This window comes from Amblyomma mixtum, chromosome 7 (genome assembly GCF_055824585.1).
Source record: "Amblyomma mixtum isolate Tamu chromosome 7, ASM5582458v1, whole genome shotgun sequence".
Taxonomy (NCBI): Eukaryota; Metazoa; Arthropoda; class Arachnida; order Ixodida; family Ixodidae; genus Amblyomma; species Amblyomma mixtum.
Window position 1 is genome coordinate 66,295,140 of NC_143018.1, and position 20,448 is coordinate 66,315,587.

Here is a 20,448-nt window from a genome sequence, read left to right on the forward strand (position 1 = left end):
TATTTCGCGGTGTTACCTACTGGCGATAGAAATGTGGCGATGATTCATTATGTCTGAAAACGCTGTTTCTTCCGGAGCGTAATTTCCACCTGGAAACAAAAAATGCTGGGACGGCGTCCCAGCAATTGTCTTGTTTTGTTTTGATTATGTTTTTATTTTCTTATTTTTTTTTGTGGCCGGTCTCGGTGATTTGTTTAGACTGTTACTGTGACCATGACTTTGCACTGACCTCGGTTTTCTCTTTTTTATATGATTTATTTCGCGGACTGCACGTTGTGCTTTTGCTGTCTACCTGGGAATAACTTTTACTGCGAGCCTTTTGTTTTCTTTTGAGTTTTTTACTGCTCTGTTTTTCGCTTAATTTTCTTTTTCTTCTTTGGAACATGTAGTTCTTTTTATTTATCTTGAATTGACGTTAAGCCTGGCAAAGCTTTGCTGCTCCAGGCATCCTCTATCTTTCTTTTATGGAGTCTTTTATATCTTTTCTGAGAGGACCAATAAAAGGGTAAAAGGGACGGCGTCCCACTCGGCAACGCTTTAGGGGTGCTCTTTCTGAGCGTGTTCGGATTAAGTTTTAACGAATGCATATTGCCGCGTCTACAACAATAGCCGCTCGGCGGCTGTTCGGCACGCAGCTCGTGCGCCACGTTGTTCGCTGCTGAAAAAGACGAAAACTGGACGTTCCATCCTGGCCGTCTCGGAGTGCGCTGGCGTCATCTCGGTGTTGGCGTTCCTCTGCCGCCTGGATGCGGCGCTACCTGTACCAACTGCTACGTGACACTACCTCTCACTGGTGGAGGTTGCGGGCTCGACGTCCCATGTCCAACACCTCTTCAGACAGCCGCTCATCGAGTCCCGACCAGCTACCCCTTGTCTGCACGCCCGTTCACCGCAGCAGCCGCCGCCTCCTGGAACTGGTCCAAGAGTTTGGTCTTCTCCCAAAAGAGGCACGCACTCATCGACCTGGTGAGCATACAACCATGGCGCAGGCTGGCGCTTCACACTTGACGCTCCAGCAACCCCACGTGCCAGCCAGCTTCTATGGCGTCACTTTCGAAGACGTTGAAGACTGGCTTGACCAGTTTGAGAGGGTTGCCGATTTCAACCAATGGAGCCCTGCGCAGAAGCTGCGGAACGTGTATTTCGCCCTCGAAGACGGAGCCAAGATTTGGTTCGAGAGCAGGGAGGCCGATCTCCAAAGCTGGGATACCTTTCGCCAGCAAGTCCGGGACACCTTTGCTAGCACGGACCGCCGGGATCGTGCGCGGCGCCTCCTGGACGCTCGCGTCCAAAAGCCTAATGAGAGCGTTGCCATGTTCGCCGAGGACGTGACCCGTCTTTGTCCGCGCGCTCACCCAGATATGGCGGAATCCACGAAGCTCCGCCACCTGATGCAAGGTGTGAAGGACCAACTCTTCGCTGGTTTGGTCCGCAATCCCCCGCAGACGATAGCCGACTTCCTCAAAGAGGCGACCGCCATTGAGCGGGCCTTGCATCAGCGCTCCCGCCGAAATGACTCCGTGTGCGGTGAGCCAAGCGCCAGTGCGGCTTCTTTGAGCGTGTCCAGCGACAATGCGTAGCTGCGTGAGTTCATACGCGCTGTGGTCCGTGAAGAGCTACAGAACCTGACCCTTGACTCGTCTGATCCGACGGCTGCGGCTCTTACCGAGGTTGTGCGCGGCGAGATTCGCCAAGCGAAAAACTGCTCAAGCAGTATTTCGGCCCCTACCGAGTTCTCCGTCAGCTAAGTGACGTAACCTATGAAGTTCTCCCGGATGGGGCTTCCCGGACTACTCGCCGTCAGCAGAGACCAGAGATTGTTCATGTAGTGCGGATGAAGCCCTATTTTTCTCGAGACATTCAATGACTAAGCGCTGTGTGTTATTCTGTTTTTTTTTGTTTCTTTCTCCCTATTTTCTTGTTAAAGCATCGGGCCGATGCTCTTTCCGAGAGGGAGGGTAATGCCGCGTCTACAACAATAGCCGCTCGGCGGCTGTTCGGCACGCAGCTCGTGCGCCACGTTGTTCGCTGCTGAAGAAGACGAAAACTGGACGTTCCATCCTGGCCGTCTCGGTGTGCGCTGGCATCATCTCGGTGTTGGCGTTCCTCTGCCGTCTGGACGCGGCGCTACCTGTACCAACTGCTACGTGACAATATATAAGAGATATGTGCTAAATAACTAAATAGAGACTCGGGAATCTCGATGCCGGTTCTAAGTGCTGCAACTGCGTCGAGTAGGAGAGGAAGGTGGGAGAAATAACCGACGCTTTTGCTCGAGGTTAGAATGTGAGCCGTCGTTCGGAACAGAATGTTGCTTACTGTGATTGCAGTCGCGATGGCGCTGCATACACGTTCTTGCCACCGGAAAGACGACGTTGAGAGCGCGCATAATAAATAGATGCACCCACAAAATCCCAGGAAGCCGCCGCGGTGGCTCAGTGGCTATGGTGCTCGGCTGCTGGCCCGAAAGACGCGGGTTCGATCCCGGCCGCGGCGGTTGAATTTCTCTGGAGGAGAAATTCGAGGCCCGTGTACTGTGCGATGTCAGTGCACGTTAAAGAACCCCAGGTGGTCGAAATTTCCGGAGCCCTCCACTACGGCGTCTCTCATAGCCTTAGTCGCTTTGGGACGTTAAACCCCATAAACCAAACCAAACCGAAATCCCAGGAAGCCATCTAATGTGAAGGGCTTACACTTGACGTTGGACAGAATGAGTCGTTATCGCAGCACTCCATCGTCTTATAAGAACGTATCTCGAAAGACTTCGCTATTTATTTTTTTTTACGTTCCGTAGTAAAACGGCCGTTGGCTTCTGCTTGAAGGAATACTGTGCTCGAGACGGCGAATGCAGGCGTCCCGAAATATAAAAAAAAGCGACAAGAAGCAAGCCCATTCCGAGGGTATAACTTTGGTCAGGCTAAGGTAGTTATGCCTCCATGGAACTAGCCGTCACTTTCCACAGAAGGCTACGGCCTACCGGAGCAGTTTTCGGGAGGCTTTGTACGGGGTATACCCCCCGAACAGGTGCATAAGTGCTATTGCTTGCTCGAATCTCCTTAGAACGAGTTATGAGTATAGTAGGCGATGTGACTTCACCTGTTATTTGCAGAGCTGCCAACTGTAGTCGAATTTTGAGCATTTTTCACTGTAGCGGCGGCTGCAGCTTCTGATTATGAGCTCGTTGATCGGGTCCCTACTGATACTGCGCGTACCTGAACCAGGCGGCCGGGAGGAACACATATAAAAAATCGTTAGAGTGCCAATTGTATCTAAGGCTGGAGTGTTCAAGGACGCCCTAACGACCACGCCTAGGGAGAAAGTTTGAGAATAGAAGAGCTTACACTGATAAAACATTTGACGATTTTAAATGCTTGCCTCTCTATGTAGAAACTTTTGCATGCCTCTAAAAAAGATGTGCGGTAATATATTAAAGTCTTACATTAAAGCTTTAAACTGTCTCCTTGCTACCCAGTCCTGTATTTAGCGAAACATCTTTATTTTAATAATGAACTCTATTTGAAAGGCTTTATGCAAGTCATTTAAATGCATTTAAATATTCTGTAAACAGGAGGATCGGCATCAATTTCAATATTCCTAGTGAAAACAGTCATGCTTTAGTACAAAATAATACTAAAGTCAGATAAATTTTATAATTTTTTCATGATTTTTCTTTCGAGCGTTAGGCACAACAATGTCCATTTGGAATTAGTTCAATACAAAATTGCATAGAATACAACTGTACGAAGAACTGATGTGAAATTCGCTCTACAAAATCAGCACCAACAATTGGCCGCTTTAGCAGCAGACTAAACAGTGTAACAGAAGTCCTCCTACAATAACGTATTCTCTTCCAATTAAAGGATGCTATACAAAGTTGGCTTCAAATGTTTCTAGTGTCAAATCAGCGCCTACATGTCGCAATAAATTCGAGATTTAGCGTCATTCCATATCACGTAAACAAATGATCAATGGAGCAATGATAGATTATGGACAACGGCGCACAAGAAAGCTAGCTGAGCAACACACGCAGAATTATTTCTTCATCATACGTTACATGAATGCGAATTTTCTGGCACGATTCCTTGGCACGAGGACCACGATTCTTGGCAAAAGCGGGAATTATAAGGCTAGGCTCCTTCTACAGGCCTATTACATCAAAAAGTTGTCCTAGCGTTGTGTGAGTGACACATCTGATCACGTGTATTCCGCTGAATGTGCTTTTATACTCGTTTTTTTAGTGACCTGTTGCTAGACTACTGTGCCTTATCTGCCCTCTCTATGCGCAGGCTTGCCGTTTTTTTCCCCTTTTTATACGCCCTGTACGACCGCATGAATAAACAGTTGGTAGTAGCGCTCGTGAATGTCTTATGTGTTCCTTCTTTTGTCCCTTGTTCGTTTTTTGCGCTAACGTCTTCAACAAATGCATTACCAACTATCCCGGCAGCTCGCTCTCCTGAATTCCTTCTTTTTATTACAAACTTTATTTGGATAGTCATGAATTGCAAAAATGCCTTTGGTTTACATTTCCTAGTTAGTGCTTTTGCATATTGCACGATAAGAGTGTTAGAATTTTTCTGTAGAAGCTGCCGTAGCTCTGCGCTTTTCGATCAGTGCTTTTAAAAGGAACACACGCCAGCAAATTCTCTCGGAGCGAACCGCTTTTTTTGCAACGGCCGAAGCATACTGGTAGCGTCTGCTGCTTCTCTGCTTCCGCCGGCAACTACCATGTGACCATGCGCGACTCGGCTTCACGAATCTCCTCATTCATCAATCGCACAATGACCGAACCGATGCTGCGGTTGAATGTAAACTGTGTGGAAAGCCATCGTAGACACACGGTGACTACACAGAAGCGCGCTACGACCAGAAGTCGACGTAATGAGCAGAGTATGAAGGACGCTTGAGGAGTAAAATGAATTGGTAATTCATTAGGCAGAGTAATAGTGTCGAAAGCTTCTTGTTCTTTTTCTCCGCTAAAAAAAAGATCAAAAGCTCAAAAAGCTAGGGCAGGGTCGTTGCAAAAGATTCTAAGGCCAGTGGATTAGCAGTTGAGTGCCTTTTTGGGGTTTTACTGCACGTCCAGTGGCAGAAGGCGGAAGAAAATTTTTTTCCCGGGCCTCCGACAGCGCTGTTTATACTGCAGATGAGCGAAGCGACCGTGTAGGGGCTTAGAACTTTGGACGAATATTTGCACTGAAACGACATTAACAGACAAGATAGCATTCTACATTTTATATCACTGATTGCGTCTGCCGTTGACGGTTGTAGCCTGCCTTTCGGTGACATTGCAGCATTTATCCCCTCCCCAGGTGCAGTTTACAACCTTGTTGGCGATCATCACCATCATCACTATCAGCCTGACTATTCCCACTGCAGGAGACAAAGACCCATCCCATACCTCCAATTTATCCTGCCCTGTGCCAGCTGCTGCGACAGCGTTATCCCCGCATACCACTTAATAACTTAATCTCACGCGCCCACCTAACTTTCTGCCGCGTCTTGCTACGCTTGCCTTTTTTATTGCGAAAGCAATACTGCTCGAGGTTTCCGCTTTTGGCCGTCGTCCCGGAGAATTCACCATTGACCTTTAGCGTGACCTATGTGTTACGCCATACCAGCTGTGGAAAAGCGGCCCCCCAACTCGGCTCGTCGCGATCGTCCCAGTGAATCCTACATGCCGCAGCTGCGCGGCGCTGCCGCGAGGGGCGCTCGCTGCATGTGACGTCATGCCAGCTGTGAAAAAGCGCCCCCCCCCCCCCCCAACTCGGCTCGTCGCGATCGTCCCAGCGAATCCTCCACGAGCCGCTGCCGTGGGGGAGGCGCTCGCTCTACGTGACGTCATGCCAGCTGTTGAAAAGCGGCCCCCCAACTCGGCTCGTCGCAGTCGTCCCAGCGAATCCTCCACGATATGTCGGATGATGTGTATAAGGTGAAGCTGTCATATTTCAACTTTTATAACGGAAGCACTCCTACTACTTTCATTTTTGCCTAAAGACCGCCTGTAGAGAAAAATAAATGCACTACATCAGCTTGAACTGGAAATATTTCTATAACTAGTTTTACACTTTGGGCTAAAATATTACCAGTGGCTCAAGAAGCGATACGAATGCCAATTATTGGTGTATTTACTTTATCACCATCTGTAGGTAAAAGATTAAACGATCAAGTTAGTGGAAGCACGGAAGCACGGAAGCACTCCTACTACTTTCATTTTTGCCTAAAGACCGCCTGTAGAGAAAAATAAATGCACTACATCAGCTTGAACTGGAAATATTTCTATAACTAGTTTTACACTGCATCTGGAACAAGGTTCGGTTGTATTTACACTTGTATTTATGAAAAGTAGTCGATACCAGCTGTCCTCATACCCTCAGGCGACGTATGCAGTGTCTGATTGTAGGCTACTTTATCAGTCAACTGTTCCTTTCTCTCTCTGACAAGGTGATTATTTTTCGGTCCTTTCTATTAAAACGAACCTGATCACTGAAGTATGTTTTGTAGCAAGAGCTACATTGCGCGCAATTCTCTCCATTTCGCCATGACACCAGTCTCTATGTGGCCTCAGCGTTACCATGAGTCATTGCCTAGCAACCGTCACAGCTGGCGGGCGCCGCTCGCCGCGCCATCTGGCGTGACGTCACAGGAGGAGCTGGTACCGCGGTGTGCCGGCGAAACCGAGTTGCAACGGCTGTGCGCATGCGCCGTAGGAGGAGAGGGGTTGGTACTACTGTATATATATATATATATATAGAAGGAGGCTGGGTGGAGCCGTCGGTAGATATGGGTAGTGAGTCGGAGAGACTGAAAGAAGCCGGGCTTCAACTACAACAAGAAGAACCGAAAACAAAATAAATGCGTCGAACTTTGCAGCATACAAAATGCCCCGTCTTTAAAGTAGCCGCAGTTAGACACAACGCGGGGACAACAACCAAAGCTAAACATTGGATGTAGCTGGAGAGAAACCAAGCTATACCACAAGCTGTAATAAAGTTTAACCGTACTCTCGCTACGTGTATCCTGGCCTAGCTGAGCTGAGTAACTGACATTTTTTTTTGTTGCAAATAGAAATTTTTTTAAGTTCCCGAGGACTCAGAAAACTGGTCTTTTAACGATCTATTTAATGGTTGTATTTTAGGTTTCTATACATATTGCATTTCCTTTTAATGAAACTCAAGTCTGAATTCGACAGGCAAGGTTTCGAAACCCAAGAACTCATGGCGTCCGTTGCCAGAATTTTCAGATGTATGCTCGTAGAAGCATGTGTGCAGCGGTGATGGCCAAGAACTGTAAAGCCAGTTATTTACAGACATCACACGCACCGAGCACAGTCCCGAGATTCTTCGGATTACGTGTCCAACAGTACCTAAGCAAAAAATAAATAAAAAGAACGCCAGCGTTTTTGTCGCTAGATACTGCGCGGAGGTGATCGATACGTCGTAAGCATTGCCTTGAAAACCGGACCCCCTTCTTTTTCAAAAGAAGTGTACCGGAAGAACATTAGTGATGAGGGTAAACAAGAACATCGTCGACATCCATAACATGGAAGTGCGATCATTTCGATCCACTGAAATGAAAGACTATTAAGAAAAAATGGGGCAAAATTTTTTACACGTGCCTCCTCTGAAGAAAGCAGTCTTAGAGTAAATTTTCCTTCTCTTATACTGCTCAGTGTGCTAGCTTACTTAGCAGAACGAAAGCATAAAAAGATATACGGGTTGCACTGTTTCAAAGCGCCATGCCCTGCCCTTGCTTCTTTTGGAAATATATTAGTGCTTTTTGAAAGACCAAATATTTGCTTTCTGTCGTCCGTGGAGCGAAATCGTATTGACGCTCAGCGTTCGCAAGAAAAATATAGCTGGCGGAACTTCATTCTCCTCGCGAAAAACTAAACTGAAATTTTTCTCGGTTGAATTTGGAGGGCGGAGAACCGGCGTGCAAATATTGGACAATATCTTTCGGATCGCAATTATTTAGCGCTCACGACACTTGGCTTTGTGAGAAATTCTGTGCCTTGAATAAGGTACCCGTGCAGGTGTAATAAGAAAGCTGTAGGAAAAAAAATTAAAACATAAAATGTAATCCTTGATATCGAGAACGGTGTGCGGCTCTCTGTTGCTATTTTATTTTTAATTTGTCATATTCAAGAAGATAACTCTGGGAGCAAGGCAGTTCAGCATCGTTAAAAAAATACAGTTATGTAAACAAGCTTTACATTGAGATTTTGCGCTTGTACTTTTGAAGCGGAATGTTACAGGTCCTTCCCTCCCGTACCTTGTGTGCTGCAGTTTCTTCATTAATGGAACTTTATGAAAGCCTGTATGGAAGAGATGTTATAGGCGTTCAAAGCATTTGCGTTCCAAGTTTTCATAGGCTTGGTAATGCTCAAATTCAGATATATCATCTATTCTTGAGTGATAGGCTCAAGGATAACCTGTTTAAGGCATTTAATGCTTCTATTCCCATGCGCCATGTCAACAGCATTTCAGCTTGCTGAGTAAATCTTGCATTCAGTCTTTTGGAATCTTTTAAAGCGTATTCCCGAATTATGGACCCAACAAATTTTACTCCGATGACTTTATAAAGACACCTAATATCGTCAGGATTTGAAGGATAGAAATAAATACAAATACTAATTACGTCATGACAGACATGAAGGAAAGGTGTCTACTACTTTTTTAGCCTTTTGAATCTGTCCCAGAGAAGATAAGAGAAAAGTTTGCTGGTTCCCGAATATTTTAATATTAATATGCAATATCCCTCTGCAGTAAGAAAGCTCATTGAGGTATTTGCACTCGGAAGATTTTACAGGTAACATCGACGTGACCGCTTTTCTCAGGAAGCAAAAAACTGTAAGCATGTCTATGAGACAATCCTTGCTCAGAAATACCTGTGTTTGCGTTTGCCAGAATGGGAAGATTGGAGAAGACTGTATATCCAGCTTTTCACCAAGAACTTTCATATACCGAGAATAGCCTTTGTAGCTCAAAAAAATTGCAATGGACATCAACCTGAGTGTCGAGACATGGCTGCAAAGTACAAAAGTATGTATTTTCTGTCTTTGTAGTTAAGGAAGACATTTTCTGCTTCCCATCGCCAGATTTGGATTGCCTGTGGTTGCATCCCATTTTAGGCATATCTCTGCGCTCCAGTGGCTACATCCTCATTGCATCGGACAGTATTTACTTGCATCTTCGAAAAACGTAGCGCGAAACTTTACTTCTGCCATAAGAAATACAATTAAACCATAAACCTTATATTGAGCCCTCTCAGCCCAGCCTAGCTCAAAGAATGATTTCGCAGATATTCATGTTGTTTTCAGATTTAACAACAGCGAAGGTACAGTAAATTTCTGAAAGCTGTGAAAAGAGGTAATAGAGTGGTCTCCTTTATTAGTTCGATGAGAGCTGTGTGTGTGTTCCAGAAAAAAATTCGGGGGGGGGGGGGGACACTTTGTTGACATTAAGTGCGGTGAGGAGAAAGCCTTTAGCGCGATGTAGCTGCTCGTCTCACTGAAGTGTGGCTATGATGTTAAGTACACAATCGTTTGTGAATCTTAAAGGGACCCTGAAAAGCTCTTTGCCAAGGTTAGCAAAAGCCCACGAGAGATCGGTATTCCATCACTTGTCGCCGCACCGCAAAAATTGTTAAGCGAACTCCATCAACACCGAAGATATCGCCGATTAAAAATGATGTTCCTCCTCTCCCCCACATACCACCCTCAACTCATACACGCGGGGCTCACTCCGAAAAAAAAAGAAAAGACGGGCCGATGCTCCGCCCATGCATACGTCCAGCAAAGGCGCTCTGCTTGTTTACTTCCGGTGGTCGTAGACACATGTGCGAAAGTGAGTGCGATTCACTGCGGTGCGCTGTTGCGAACGGCGTCGCAACGTCCGATCGCAGCTCGTCGCCTGCGTGCAACTTTTTAGATGTAAACGACGAGCCGCGCGCGGCAGACAGAACGACGGGAAGCGGGAGCCAAAGCGAGCACAGAGAGCGGCAGCGTCGTGATGACGTACAGGTGCGGCCAGAATAATACGGAGCACGCGGAAGGCGGCCAAGAAAGCAGAAACTGCATCTAAGCGCCACCTATCAATAAAACAAAGACACCCCTGGCTATCCGCGCGCAGCGAGAGTGCCTGCCGCCGAACCCCTCTCTCTGCTGCAACCCTGCCGTTATCACTGTTCGAAAGATTCTGAGCTTGTTCGGGCAACACCGCCAGGTGCTGCCTCATCCAGGCGTGATCACTTCAGCCTCGGTGTCGCGTGCCGTCGACTAAACTGCAAAGCGGTGGCCGCGCGGACTGAAGGGCCGAGATAACACGTAATGCCAAAACGGCCGTCTTGCGCCCGTTTACAGCGCGCGCCGCTCCTCGATGCGAGAAACGGGCAACGAAGCGCATGGCGCTGTCAGCAGAGTATCAGTCGATCATAGAGGAAGGGATTGCGTGCTATATGCTGTGATGTTGATAAGCCTGCGGAAAAAGTGGGTCCGTGCTACCGGCGCCATCTCGCCGCGTCCAAATTAAGATAGTTCCTGTCGCCACTGCTAGGCAGCACGCATAAGCACGTTTCCGCTGCTCTGCGACACTTCCTGTGCTCCGTATTATTCTGGCCGCACCTGTCCAGCGCGCTCCTCAGGGCGCTCGGAGCCGAGCCACGCCGGGCCGGCCTGCCAGCCTTGATGCCGGCCGCCGGCGAGTGAAAAACGCGCTAGTATTGTTTGTTCACGTTTATAGCAAGCCATGGGATAGATGCATGTCAAAAATGCATCACTTCTGACGGTCGTTGGCCAATACCGAGCCGATCGTAACAGTGATGAATGCGATACTAGCAAATTTAATCCCATAGCCGCTTTGGCGCTGCTGCGGCGCTTCGCCTGCCGCCTGCTAGCTCCGTTGCTGAAGGCGTCGTGGAAATCGAATATATATTCTATTATGGGACGAGTTCGCAGTAAAGCGATGTGAAGAGTAGGCCTTTTGATATAGCGCAAGCGACTTCCGAAGCGCCGTCAGCGATGCGAAACCATTAGGCCTAGCGACGACTAGGGCAGCCTGGGACCAGCGCGCAGTTCGTCGCCCGGCGTTGCCGCAGTCGGTGTCGTTGCCGAAAGATCCACTTTTGAACAGACATGTTGTCGTTGCTCGAATCTAGGAAGCATCATCTCTGGTAGAATGGCTGTTTTGTATTTCCTTGTGCGAACGTCAAGTACGCCGAGCATGCCGGCCGGCCGACCGGCCTGGATCAGGTCTGCCGGCGTCATAAAAAATGAGCTAAAGAGTGTTCGTGACGTAAATAATAAACCCTAGGCCAATAAATGTGAAAAATGTGTCATTGTTGAGGATCGCTGACCAATACTGAGCTGCTGGTAAAGGTAACAACTGTGATACGAGCAAATTTCTGGCAACAATTGCCTTGCAGCTGCCGCTGGCCTTACGTTGGGGTCCGGCTCGCCTGGCGCCCGCTCGCTTCGCGGCTGAAGGCGTCGCGGAAAGTGACCATACTATTACTTTATTGTGAGATGATGCTGTTGACTGTAAAGCGATGTGTAGAGTAAGCCTTTTATTATAGCTCAGGCGACTTCCGAAGCGCCGGCCGCTGCGACTTCGACGGGAAACGAGCTATAGGCCTAGCGACGACCACGACAGCCAGGCAGCAGCAGAGCTCGTCGCTCGGAGAGCCCGCGAGCGGTGCCGTTGCCGAAGCTCCCAACATAAGCAGGCATGCTTTGTCGCTGCTCGAGTATAGCTGGCAGGCTTTCTGATGACGATCGGTGCGGCGCGCCGTCCAAGTTTTCGCACATCTGTCTCCTGATTGCTGCTCGAACAGCATGGATCCGGAGCTCGAAGCGCGGCTGCGTGCAGCCACCGCTGAGATGGGCTTCGAGCCTTTCAGTACACGCCATACCGAGACCCACCGGGCGACGACAGCAAAGGCGGGCGCCAAGAACACTCTAGCCAAGATTTGACGAGAACACATGCTTTTGTGAGCAGACGGATTTCCTTTTTTACCGGAAGTGCCACATTAATTTCAAGAAATGCGCTGGATTCTTACTTCTGTATACGTATGTTTTAAAAAATAATAAGCAATCAATAAAATAGTATTTCAAGGAATATCAGTGCTCAGTTTCAAATGAAATATTGCAAAAATTGCGCGTGACGTCATATGGCAGAACCAATGAGAAGGGTCTCCCAGTCCATGGCCAAGGCTGCCCAGTTTACGTCATGTGGTAGGGGCGGGTAAAAACGCGCGGTGAGGTGTCGCCCTAATCGGCTGTGATCGGCAAGTTTGAAAAATTGTTTGTAAATTATTGGTTCCACGCGCAGCTTTCTGAATCAGACTAGAATACTCGCAGAGGCCACCTCTACAGAGTTGTTGCAATAAAATATGATTGAAGAAACCATTTCAGGGTCCCTTTAAATCCTGGAGACACTGGAGGTTGTTTGGGAGGCATCCGTCTGATTCTCCGCCTTTCTGCAAACACTCTCCAGCGTCCTAGACGAGGAGAACTACATATGTGTTGGCAGGAAGTAGCGTAGCCCTTAGCATGCTTGGCTGCGGAACGAAGGATGGTGGTTCGAATCCCATCATGCACGAAGATTTTTTTTCTTGTCTGACTAGAAAAAGCATGACAACTCTGTTGACAACCTTCTGTTTGCAAAGATGAGGCATTAAAGGCTTTAGCCTTAATAAAGAAGAAGCAGCAAACCATCAAGCTGTGTTCCATGTTCTTGAGCAGAGAAAGCTTGTGAAAGTATTGTAGCAGTCCCCTGCAGCTCTTTGGCTGTGTAGTGGTGAAAATTGCCTCTACATAGAACTCAATTCAATTCAATTTTTATTCAAGCTTGCGTAAAACCACCCCATCCCCACTCCACCACTTTTCTCCGCAAGTCCGCTGTGCTGTCTACGTGCGTATTCTAATGTGCACCTGCTAAAGGATCTGTCAATATTCACCGCAAGTCAAGGTGACACCGGCAGTTGAACCACGCACTGAGTGGTTGCTCGAGCTGTTTAGCTCTGCGTAGGGGAGCTGTCATGTGAATCAGCTCGGCAAAACCACAACGGCACACCAGTGTCTTCGGAGGCAACGCAGGCGACGCAGGAACATCTGCTACGTCGGAAAGCTGAAACACAAGAACTAATGCAACCAGAAGCCTGTGTGGCCGACCGGAATCAGCACGACCTTGGCATGACCCGGATGTAAGGAGCCGTAAATTAGCAAAGTAAAAGTACTGCTGAAATTGGACGCAAAGAGATGAAGAATGGAAAATGTAGTTCAAGAAACTTCGATACTCTAACCTAGCAGAAGCGAGGAGCCACAACCATGACACGAGTAAAGACGAGTATAGATGCAGACTTGAGTTGCCGCAGAAAAATTCACACGTTGGTTATAACTCGGCCACGCAAGATGCACCAAAAGCTGTGGAACTGTTTTCATTTCTCAGATTATTGCCCCCCCCAAAAAGTTACGGTGGCATGCATATGTGCATTTTTACCGATGACTATTTCTAGCTGTTCAGGAATACTACTTCTCCTACCAGGGCTCCTCACCAGCACCTCCTCTCCAAGCGCGTGGTGGCACCTCCGCCAAACCTCTCCTCTGATAATGTGGCGGCTGCTTCGACACACGTTACCTCTTCCTACCTCTTGCATTACCTTCACATTACCTTCATATTACCTTACACATTACCTTAAACATTACCTCTTCATACCTCTTCCATAATGAGCACACTGGCGGTTCTTCCGACGCAACCAATCTCCTGTTACGTATGCCTACGCTCTCGCTACACCCTCTTCTCTTAGGAGTTATCTGGGTTGCTCCCGTGGCAGCTGCCTTCCATTTACACATTCCTCTGCTCTTCAAGTCCACGGAAACGCTCCTCCTTGTTCTTCCACTATATTCACCTTTCAGGTGGTTCCCATTAAAAAAACATTCCACTGGTTAAGCATTCGCCATCTCAAGTTTCCATGGCGCCCCTCCTTCACGCGTCCTTCCACGGTAACCAACTTCCGGTTACGGGTTCCTCCACTCACAACCCCCTGTCCCTCTACGCAACCTTCCTCCTCGTTATTCTAAGGTAATCACTCTCCTGATGGTCCCCGTGACTACCACCCAGCGGTTGAACATAAGCCTGCTCTCCCCATACCTTCTTCCTTTCACGGTCAACAAACTACAGGGTGTGGTTCCCGTGACAGACACCCTCCGCCTGCGTAATCCTCCGCTCACACTGCATCATTTCCTTCCTCTGGGAAACGTCTTCCTCCTCCGTACCCGTGGCAACGACCCTCCGGTTACGACTACAACTACTGCTTCTAATACCAGTACCAGAACAACTGCTACTGTTACTACGACGGGAAACCCAGGGAACGGCCTTTTAACAGCCGCCACAGTAAGATAAAAAATAACTAAAACAAGTGCGTCTTCCAATGACAGAGAAAGTTTGCGGCTGAAATTTTCGAATGTTGTGGCGGCTTGCTAGTATAGGCAGTCGACGCAACGTATGCGCGGTGCCTTGTATAAAAAAGGCAGCTTTCTTAATACCAGGGCTCGATACACTTCTCCAGCGATGCACTGAGCAGGAAAAGGAGACATATCGCACACTTAGGAAGTTGACTGCCACGACTAGAACGACTCAAAGCACTAAAGAGACACCATGCAACAAGAACGTAGACATACCTTCGCAGGAAATGCGTATAAGTGTTCTCACCCACTTCACCCGCTGCCTTCTCCGCTAAATATTCACTATATAGTACTATATAGTGAATATTTGCTTGTGAGTATTTGCTGTTTGCTTCTTCTTCCCCAATTCTTTCTTTCTTCCTCTCTAGCTTTCCTTCTTTATTCCTTCACTTCTTTCTTTATTCCTTTCTTTTATTCTTTCTTTCCCTCTTCCTAACCTTATTTCTTCCTTCTTTGCTTCCTTTACTTTTCTTTGTCGTTCCTCATTTCGTTCTTTGTTTCTCTCCTTCTTTCCTTCCTTCTTTCCTTCCTCCCTTCATTCTTTCCCTCTTTCCTTCCTTATTTCCTTCCTTCCTTCCTTCCTTCCTTCGTTCCTTCCCTCCTTCCTTCCTTCTTTCCTTCTTTATTTCCTTCCTTCCTTTCTTCTTTCCTTCCTTCCTTCTTTCATTCCTTCCTTTGTTTCTTTCTTTCATACTTTACTTCTTTCTCTCTTTCTTTCTTTCTTTCTTTCTTTCTTCATTTCTTTCTTTCTTTCTTTCCTTCTTTCATTTGTTACTTCTTTCTTACTTCCTTCTTTTATTTCTGTCTTCCTTCTTCATTTCTTTTCTTCTTCCTTCCCCTTTCTTTCCTTCCGTCTTTCTTCTTTCCTTTCCTTTTGCTTTCTTTCGTTCTTTGCTGTCTTCCTTTTTTTCCTTCTCTGTCCCATAATTTCCTGCTTTTATAATTCCTTTCTGCCTTTTCGCCCTTTGTTTTCCTTTGATTTCCATTCTTAGAATTCTATTCTTTGTGTTCCAGAAAAGGCAAGCCTCTAGGGAGGCGGCCCATTTCATGCAGGTACAAAGACACAGAACGCGCAATGCCTTCAGACCACGTCACTCCGTTTCACTAGCGACATTCCCTTAAGGAAGACTGAAAGGCTCGCTGACACGACCTACTTAGTTTCGTGTTCGCAGCCCCGCTGGCGCATAGCAGCAGCTGCCGGACGTCGCCCTTAATTGGCTCCTACTCTGTCCGGGTTTATAGCAAAGCGGGGCGTATTCGACCAATGACGGGATGGTTACTTTACAGGTCCCCTATTTCCGCACGTCTCGCGTCCTCGTGTCTGACGGCATGTGTTTTGCACTTTCGCGAACAAGCATTATAATTTATATCATTGTGCGAGAGCCTTTCAATGACTGCTCTTTCCTACTGGGTCATTAGGTCATGCGGCGCCACTCATATAAATAATTCTCCCCTTTGACAAAGCGACTCAATTGAGTCTATGTGCTGAAAAAATGGCCTTCTCGCCTTCAGCACGTCTTCAACCAATAAATTATTCTCCTGCATTTCAGACATGTTGGGGCTTATTGCAGCTTATTGTGATGAAAGTCACATATTTCGGTAACAGCAAAATCAGAAGTGAATCGACAAAGGAATAAGAGTAAATACCAAGCAGCCTTCGCAGCTCACCTTAGGTACGTACATATCTCGCAGTACCAAGACAGACAATTGTTGAAAGAGAGCGTTTAGCGGTAGGAGGGTATAAGCTTTGCAAAAAAAGTTGCATCTGAAGCATAATGAAAGAAGACGCTGTACTCACTTAAGGAGAATCTTTTCTGTTTCTTCCTCGATCCATCATTAATAACAGGTAACAAGGCTAACTACAAAAAGCATCAAAGTTCTGATTAACGCCACGTAACAACGTTCATTAAATCATCAAGCCTGAATTTTTATGTAATCTTTGACGTTACTGCACCGGTCTGATGGTTTCCATTGATCACCAGCAGCATGGAACTCAGTAGAAGGCAGCTTTAAAGCCCACAGAAAACTACCTGATAAATCAACACTTTGGACAATGAGGCTCTCCCTACTGCGTGGCTCACAGTTAATGTTCACTCGCTGAAGTGTTCTAAATTGCAGCGTAATAAGAATACACCTGTGTTTGTGCATTACGCATCGTCGCGCATGGAGTATCATATACCTTCTGTAATGACTATATAGGTTGTTCAATAAGAAGTCGCCCTTGGTGGCCGACCATTGTATCTCTGAGCTTGGCCTTAGACAAAAATTTGAGCCGGCCGGCCTTGAAGTCTGGCAGCAAGCGAACGTCTCTCGTTCTTGACATCACGTAGTCCCAATTTTTTCCAGGGCGACTCCTGTCGTACTTTGAGTTTTTTACAAACACAAATGCTCTCTCCTATTGACTTTCTGCCAGCGATTTCGCAGTTTTGCGATAACACTACGACTGAAAAAAGGAGACGCCAGAAATGAAAAAAGTTATTCTCAGATCATATCCGCTTTCACGCTGACGTAAATTTTCGTAAGAGGCAGCACTTAATAGAGTCGCGCTGGGACAGCCTCTTGGGGGCAGCACCACTTGCTTCTTTCAGTTCCTATTCAAAAGCACTGAGGACAGCTTTTATCTTCTTACTAAGAAGCAGCAACCAGCAGCCTGGCCCGCGAACTGAATGACGTCTTTTTCGCTTCTGGAAACTGATAAACGAACGCGAACCTGAGAGCATATGATATGCGACAGACTTTTGGGCTGTCTTTAAGAGGGAGAGCCAACGTCCTTGCAACAAAAGGCTTCAAAGGCTGCAAACGACAAAAAAAAAAAAAAAAAACCCTGAAATGCTTTGAATTCCCAAAGACTCAAAACACCTTTTGTGCGTGCCAAGTGAGATAAGGTGTGAAGAAACTCTGTGATCGGAGATCCCCTGCTAGCGCGCGAAATACCCGGAGCAATTAACGTGGCCAGCTTTTCAAAGCGTGAATGGCCCGTCTTAGTCACTTACTGAGAGTTATAAAGGCTATCAGGCTGACGTCATCCCTAGGGACGTCATTTCTTCTGGAACCAAGAGCGTCGAAAATACATCTCATTAGGAGCATTCTGGTTTCAGCGCTCCTTTTTTATTGTGCATGTTTGTGCTTCAGTTTGCGCGCGAATGACTCCTAGATTTATTAGCTTTGCGCAAGCATTCCGAGTAGCCGATAGTTTCTGGTGGCATCCGAGTAAATACTTCAGCGTTTCCAAATTTAAGAAGATTTCCATGCGGCACTTTGCTATCCGATATTGTTGGTTTCTCACAGCCTTCAGACAAGCTATCCTCCGTCTTGAACCTCAATTTTTCTCATTTTCCAAGAAGTAAGATAAACTCAGCAGATAAGCCAGAACCGTAAAAAGAATTCTGTGTAATTTAATTTCAGGAAATTTGAAGAGTATTGCTAATCCTGTATGTTTAAAATACTTTTCTTGTTGGTGTGCTTGGATTATATTTCGCCCTTTGACAAAGAAAACTATGACTTTTCTTTTAACGTGCCTAGAAAGATAAAGAAAGCGTTTCAATCACGTAATTATGCAATGACAAACCTCTATTTTCTTGTTTTTTTTTAAATAAAATATTACGGTCCTGTTTTTGTATAAAATAAGCAGAAATGAAAGCTGATATGAAAGGCATGTGTAAGTTTCATGATATCTAATTTAGCCACATTTACGAATCAAATTATTTGTTATACATGTTTACGCACTTAACGTGGCGGTTCTAGTGAATGTTGATCTGTTCCTTCAATATTTCACATCAGTTGCATTCCGAAAATAGTACGAGAAAATTTTCTCTCACTATTCTGGGCATTTGGCCCGTCGATCAAATAATGTCTACGAGAAGGTTAGTGGGAGGAGAAAGCATGCACACAGGCACGTAGGTGAACGAAGGGCCGAGTTAGGGTGAGCACCGAGAAATTCCGCAGGTCGTGACATCCTACGTGGCATTATCAGCGTGCTTGGAGAGCACTGGGGTGAGGTCGGGTCGGAGGTACTGTTTGTGTTACTATGTGACACGGCGGGAACCGGAAGATACGCTGTCTTGGCCCCCAGCTCCATTCGAAATTTGTGTTCACCCACCGCATCCTCTGATGACGATGTTTAAAAAGCTTGATGTATTGTTTTGCTTTTGGCACAGCATTTTCAGCTACCTCGAGGCCCAGTGGGGTTCATGTTTGTGTGTCCACGTCCGTGCAGGGCACCGCACCCGTGGGGCCAATGGAACCGGCCTGCGGTTAGCCTCGCTATGAGATGCTTCCGTGCAGCCCTGCTCCACTGCATACTATGCCTCGCCATGGATCTTACCAGGTGATTGTCTTGTTTTCCTCATACGCCCTGCCAACAGCTTAGAAAACGCGGAGCTCAAACACGGCATTATTGGACAAACGGCTGCGAAAATAAAGTGATGGTTGAATAAATAGCAACCACAAGAGCTTGGGACGATATTAAGGGGAGACTGTCCCTGATTTGACACGTACTCCGTTTTCGCGAATTCTATTAAACATATTACACAGTTTTGTAGGTATGAAATGGTGATTATCTAATTTCTTGTTTTCTTAGGCTTCAAAGCATTCATTCCATATGTTCCCGGCTCTGCAATGTATTTTAATTCGAAGAATCGGTTGCAGCGGCATAGTTCGTTCGCAATGTGGAGGTGTTACTGGTGAAAAAAAGACGCTCCGTAGTGTTATCAACGAATTTCGCAACGAGATCATGGCGGTTGAAGAAAGCGCTGGCAGGCTTAAGCTATGCTTCAATACTTCAAGTTGGATTCTGCAATGTCATGAATTTGAAGCCTTTAGAAACGCGCTGACCCTTTCATGCAGTTTGCCACCGCGTAGTTTGAAAACTAACAGCAGAAGCACGGAGTTTTATTTCAGGTAAAGCAATAGACTTTCTTCGAAGGACTGACGCAGTTATGACTCCCTAGCGTAAGTTTGAGGAGCAATTTCTATCGAGCATTTTTTTTCTGTGAACATTAGGAGAACTTTGAGTTTTTGGTCTTTATGCGCTCAAACAGCTTATGCAGAGCGCTTCCTGAACAAAATTATTCGGGTGCATTGGACTCGCCTCAGTTGGTCGCCCAATATATCGCTTGCTTAGGTCGTTGCGAAAGTCTGGTTAGATATTTATTTCACAAAGAGGGCGTATTAGGCAGTCATAAAACTTTTAAAATTCAATTTGTTTCCGCACACAGAGCATAATAAATTCGAACAACATTTTACATCTGACAAAGAGGGATTAGTTTTCGAACGTGCTTTTTCCCGAATGCTACTTACCAAGCTAAAGCTGCCGTTTTGTACGCCTTGTTTTTTTTTTTTTAGTAGATGGAGAATACGGGATGGCACAAAGGGTTATATTTTTATGTACACACTCTGCTAGTTACACAATGTTAGTTACACTTCGACATTAATATGTAATACAATTATAATGCTTTACTCTGCGCAACCTATGGGAAGATTACTGACTTGAAACCTGGCTTACTTATTTATAGCTCTGGTGTTTCGTTCCTCAACACGCACTTGTTTAAAACAGCGATACTGTCGCAATTTTTGGTGCACTGATTTATAAGAAAAGTCTACAGGAATCGAAAACTATTTTTCGTGCCAGCGCGGAAACATGGCAACCGTTTTGTTCTGCCGCGAATCACTCTAAGGCTCCTGTTCTTTTCTTTTTTACCTGTCCTTCTTCGCTGCAGGCAAGAGCCTTTGGACCTCGAGTCAATCCTCCCCGAAAACCATGCCGACTACGATAGTCTAGAGCCACCTAAGGAAAATGGTAAGACTTTTCATTTCTCGTGCTACTTTATGCTCTTCAAACACGCCGCTTTTCGTCTTGTTTCCAACGATTCCAAATAAGAATAAGATTTTTTTCGTTATATTGAGATTTATGACGAGATAGATGTGCAGAACCTCGTCCTGTAGTCGATGCTATAAGTGGACCTCGTTTACAGAATAACGGTGTATTA

General features: G+C 46.3%; 1 protein-coding gene across 1 annotated transcript in view; it reads left to right on the plus strand.

Annotated features, from left to right (window-relative positions):
- The window catches only part of LOC149336366 (glycine receptor subunit alpha-2-like), an 81,365-nt gene that overhangs the window by 47,099 nt on the left and 13,818 nt on the right, over positions 1-20,448 (plus strand). Inside the window, exons 2-3 of the mRNA XM_089554703.1 lie at positions 18,678-18,788; positions 20,179-20,258. Of these exons, the coding sequence (XP_089410829.1) occupies positions 18,727-18,788; positions 20,179-20,258 (142 nt within the window). The 5' untranslated portion in view covers positions 18,678-18,726. The remainder of the gene's footprint in view (positions 1-18,677; positions 18,789-20,178; positions 20,259-20,448) is intronic.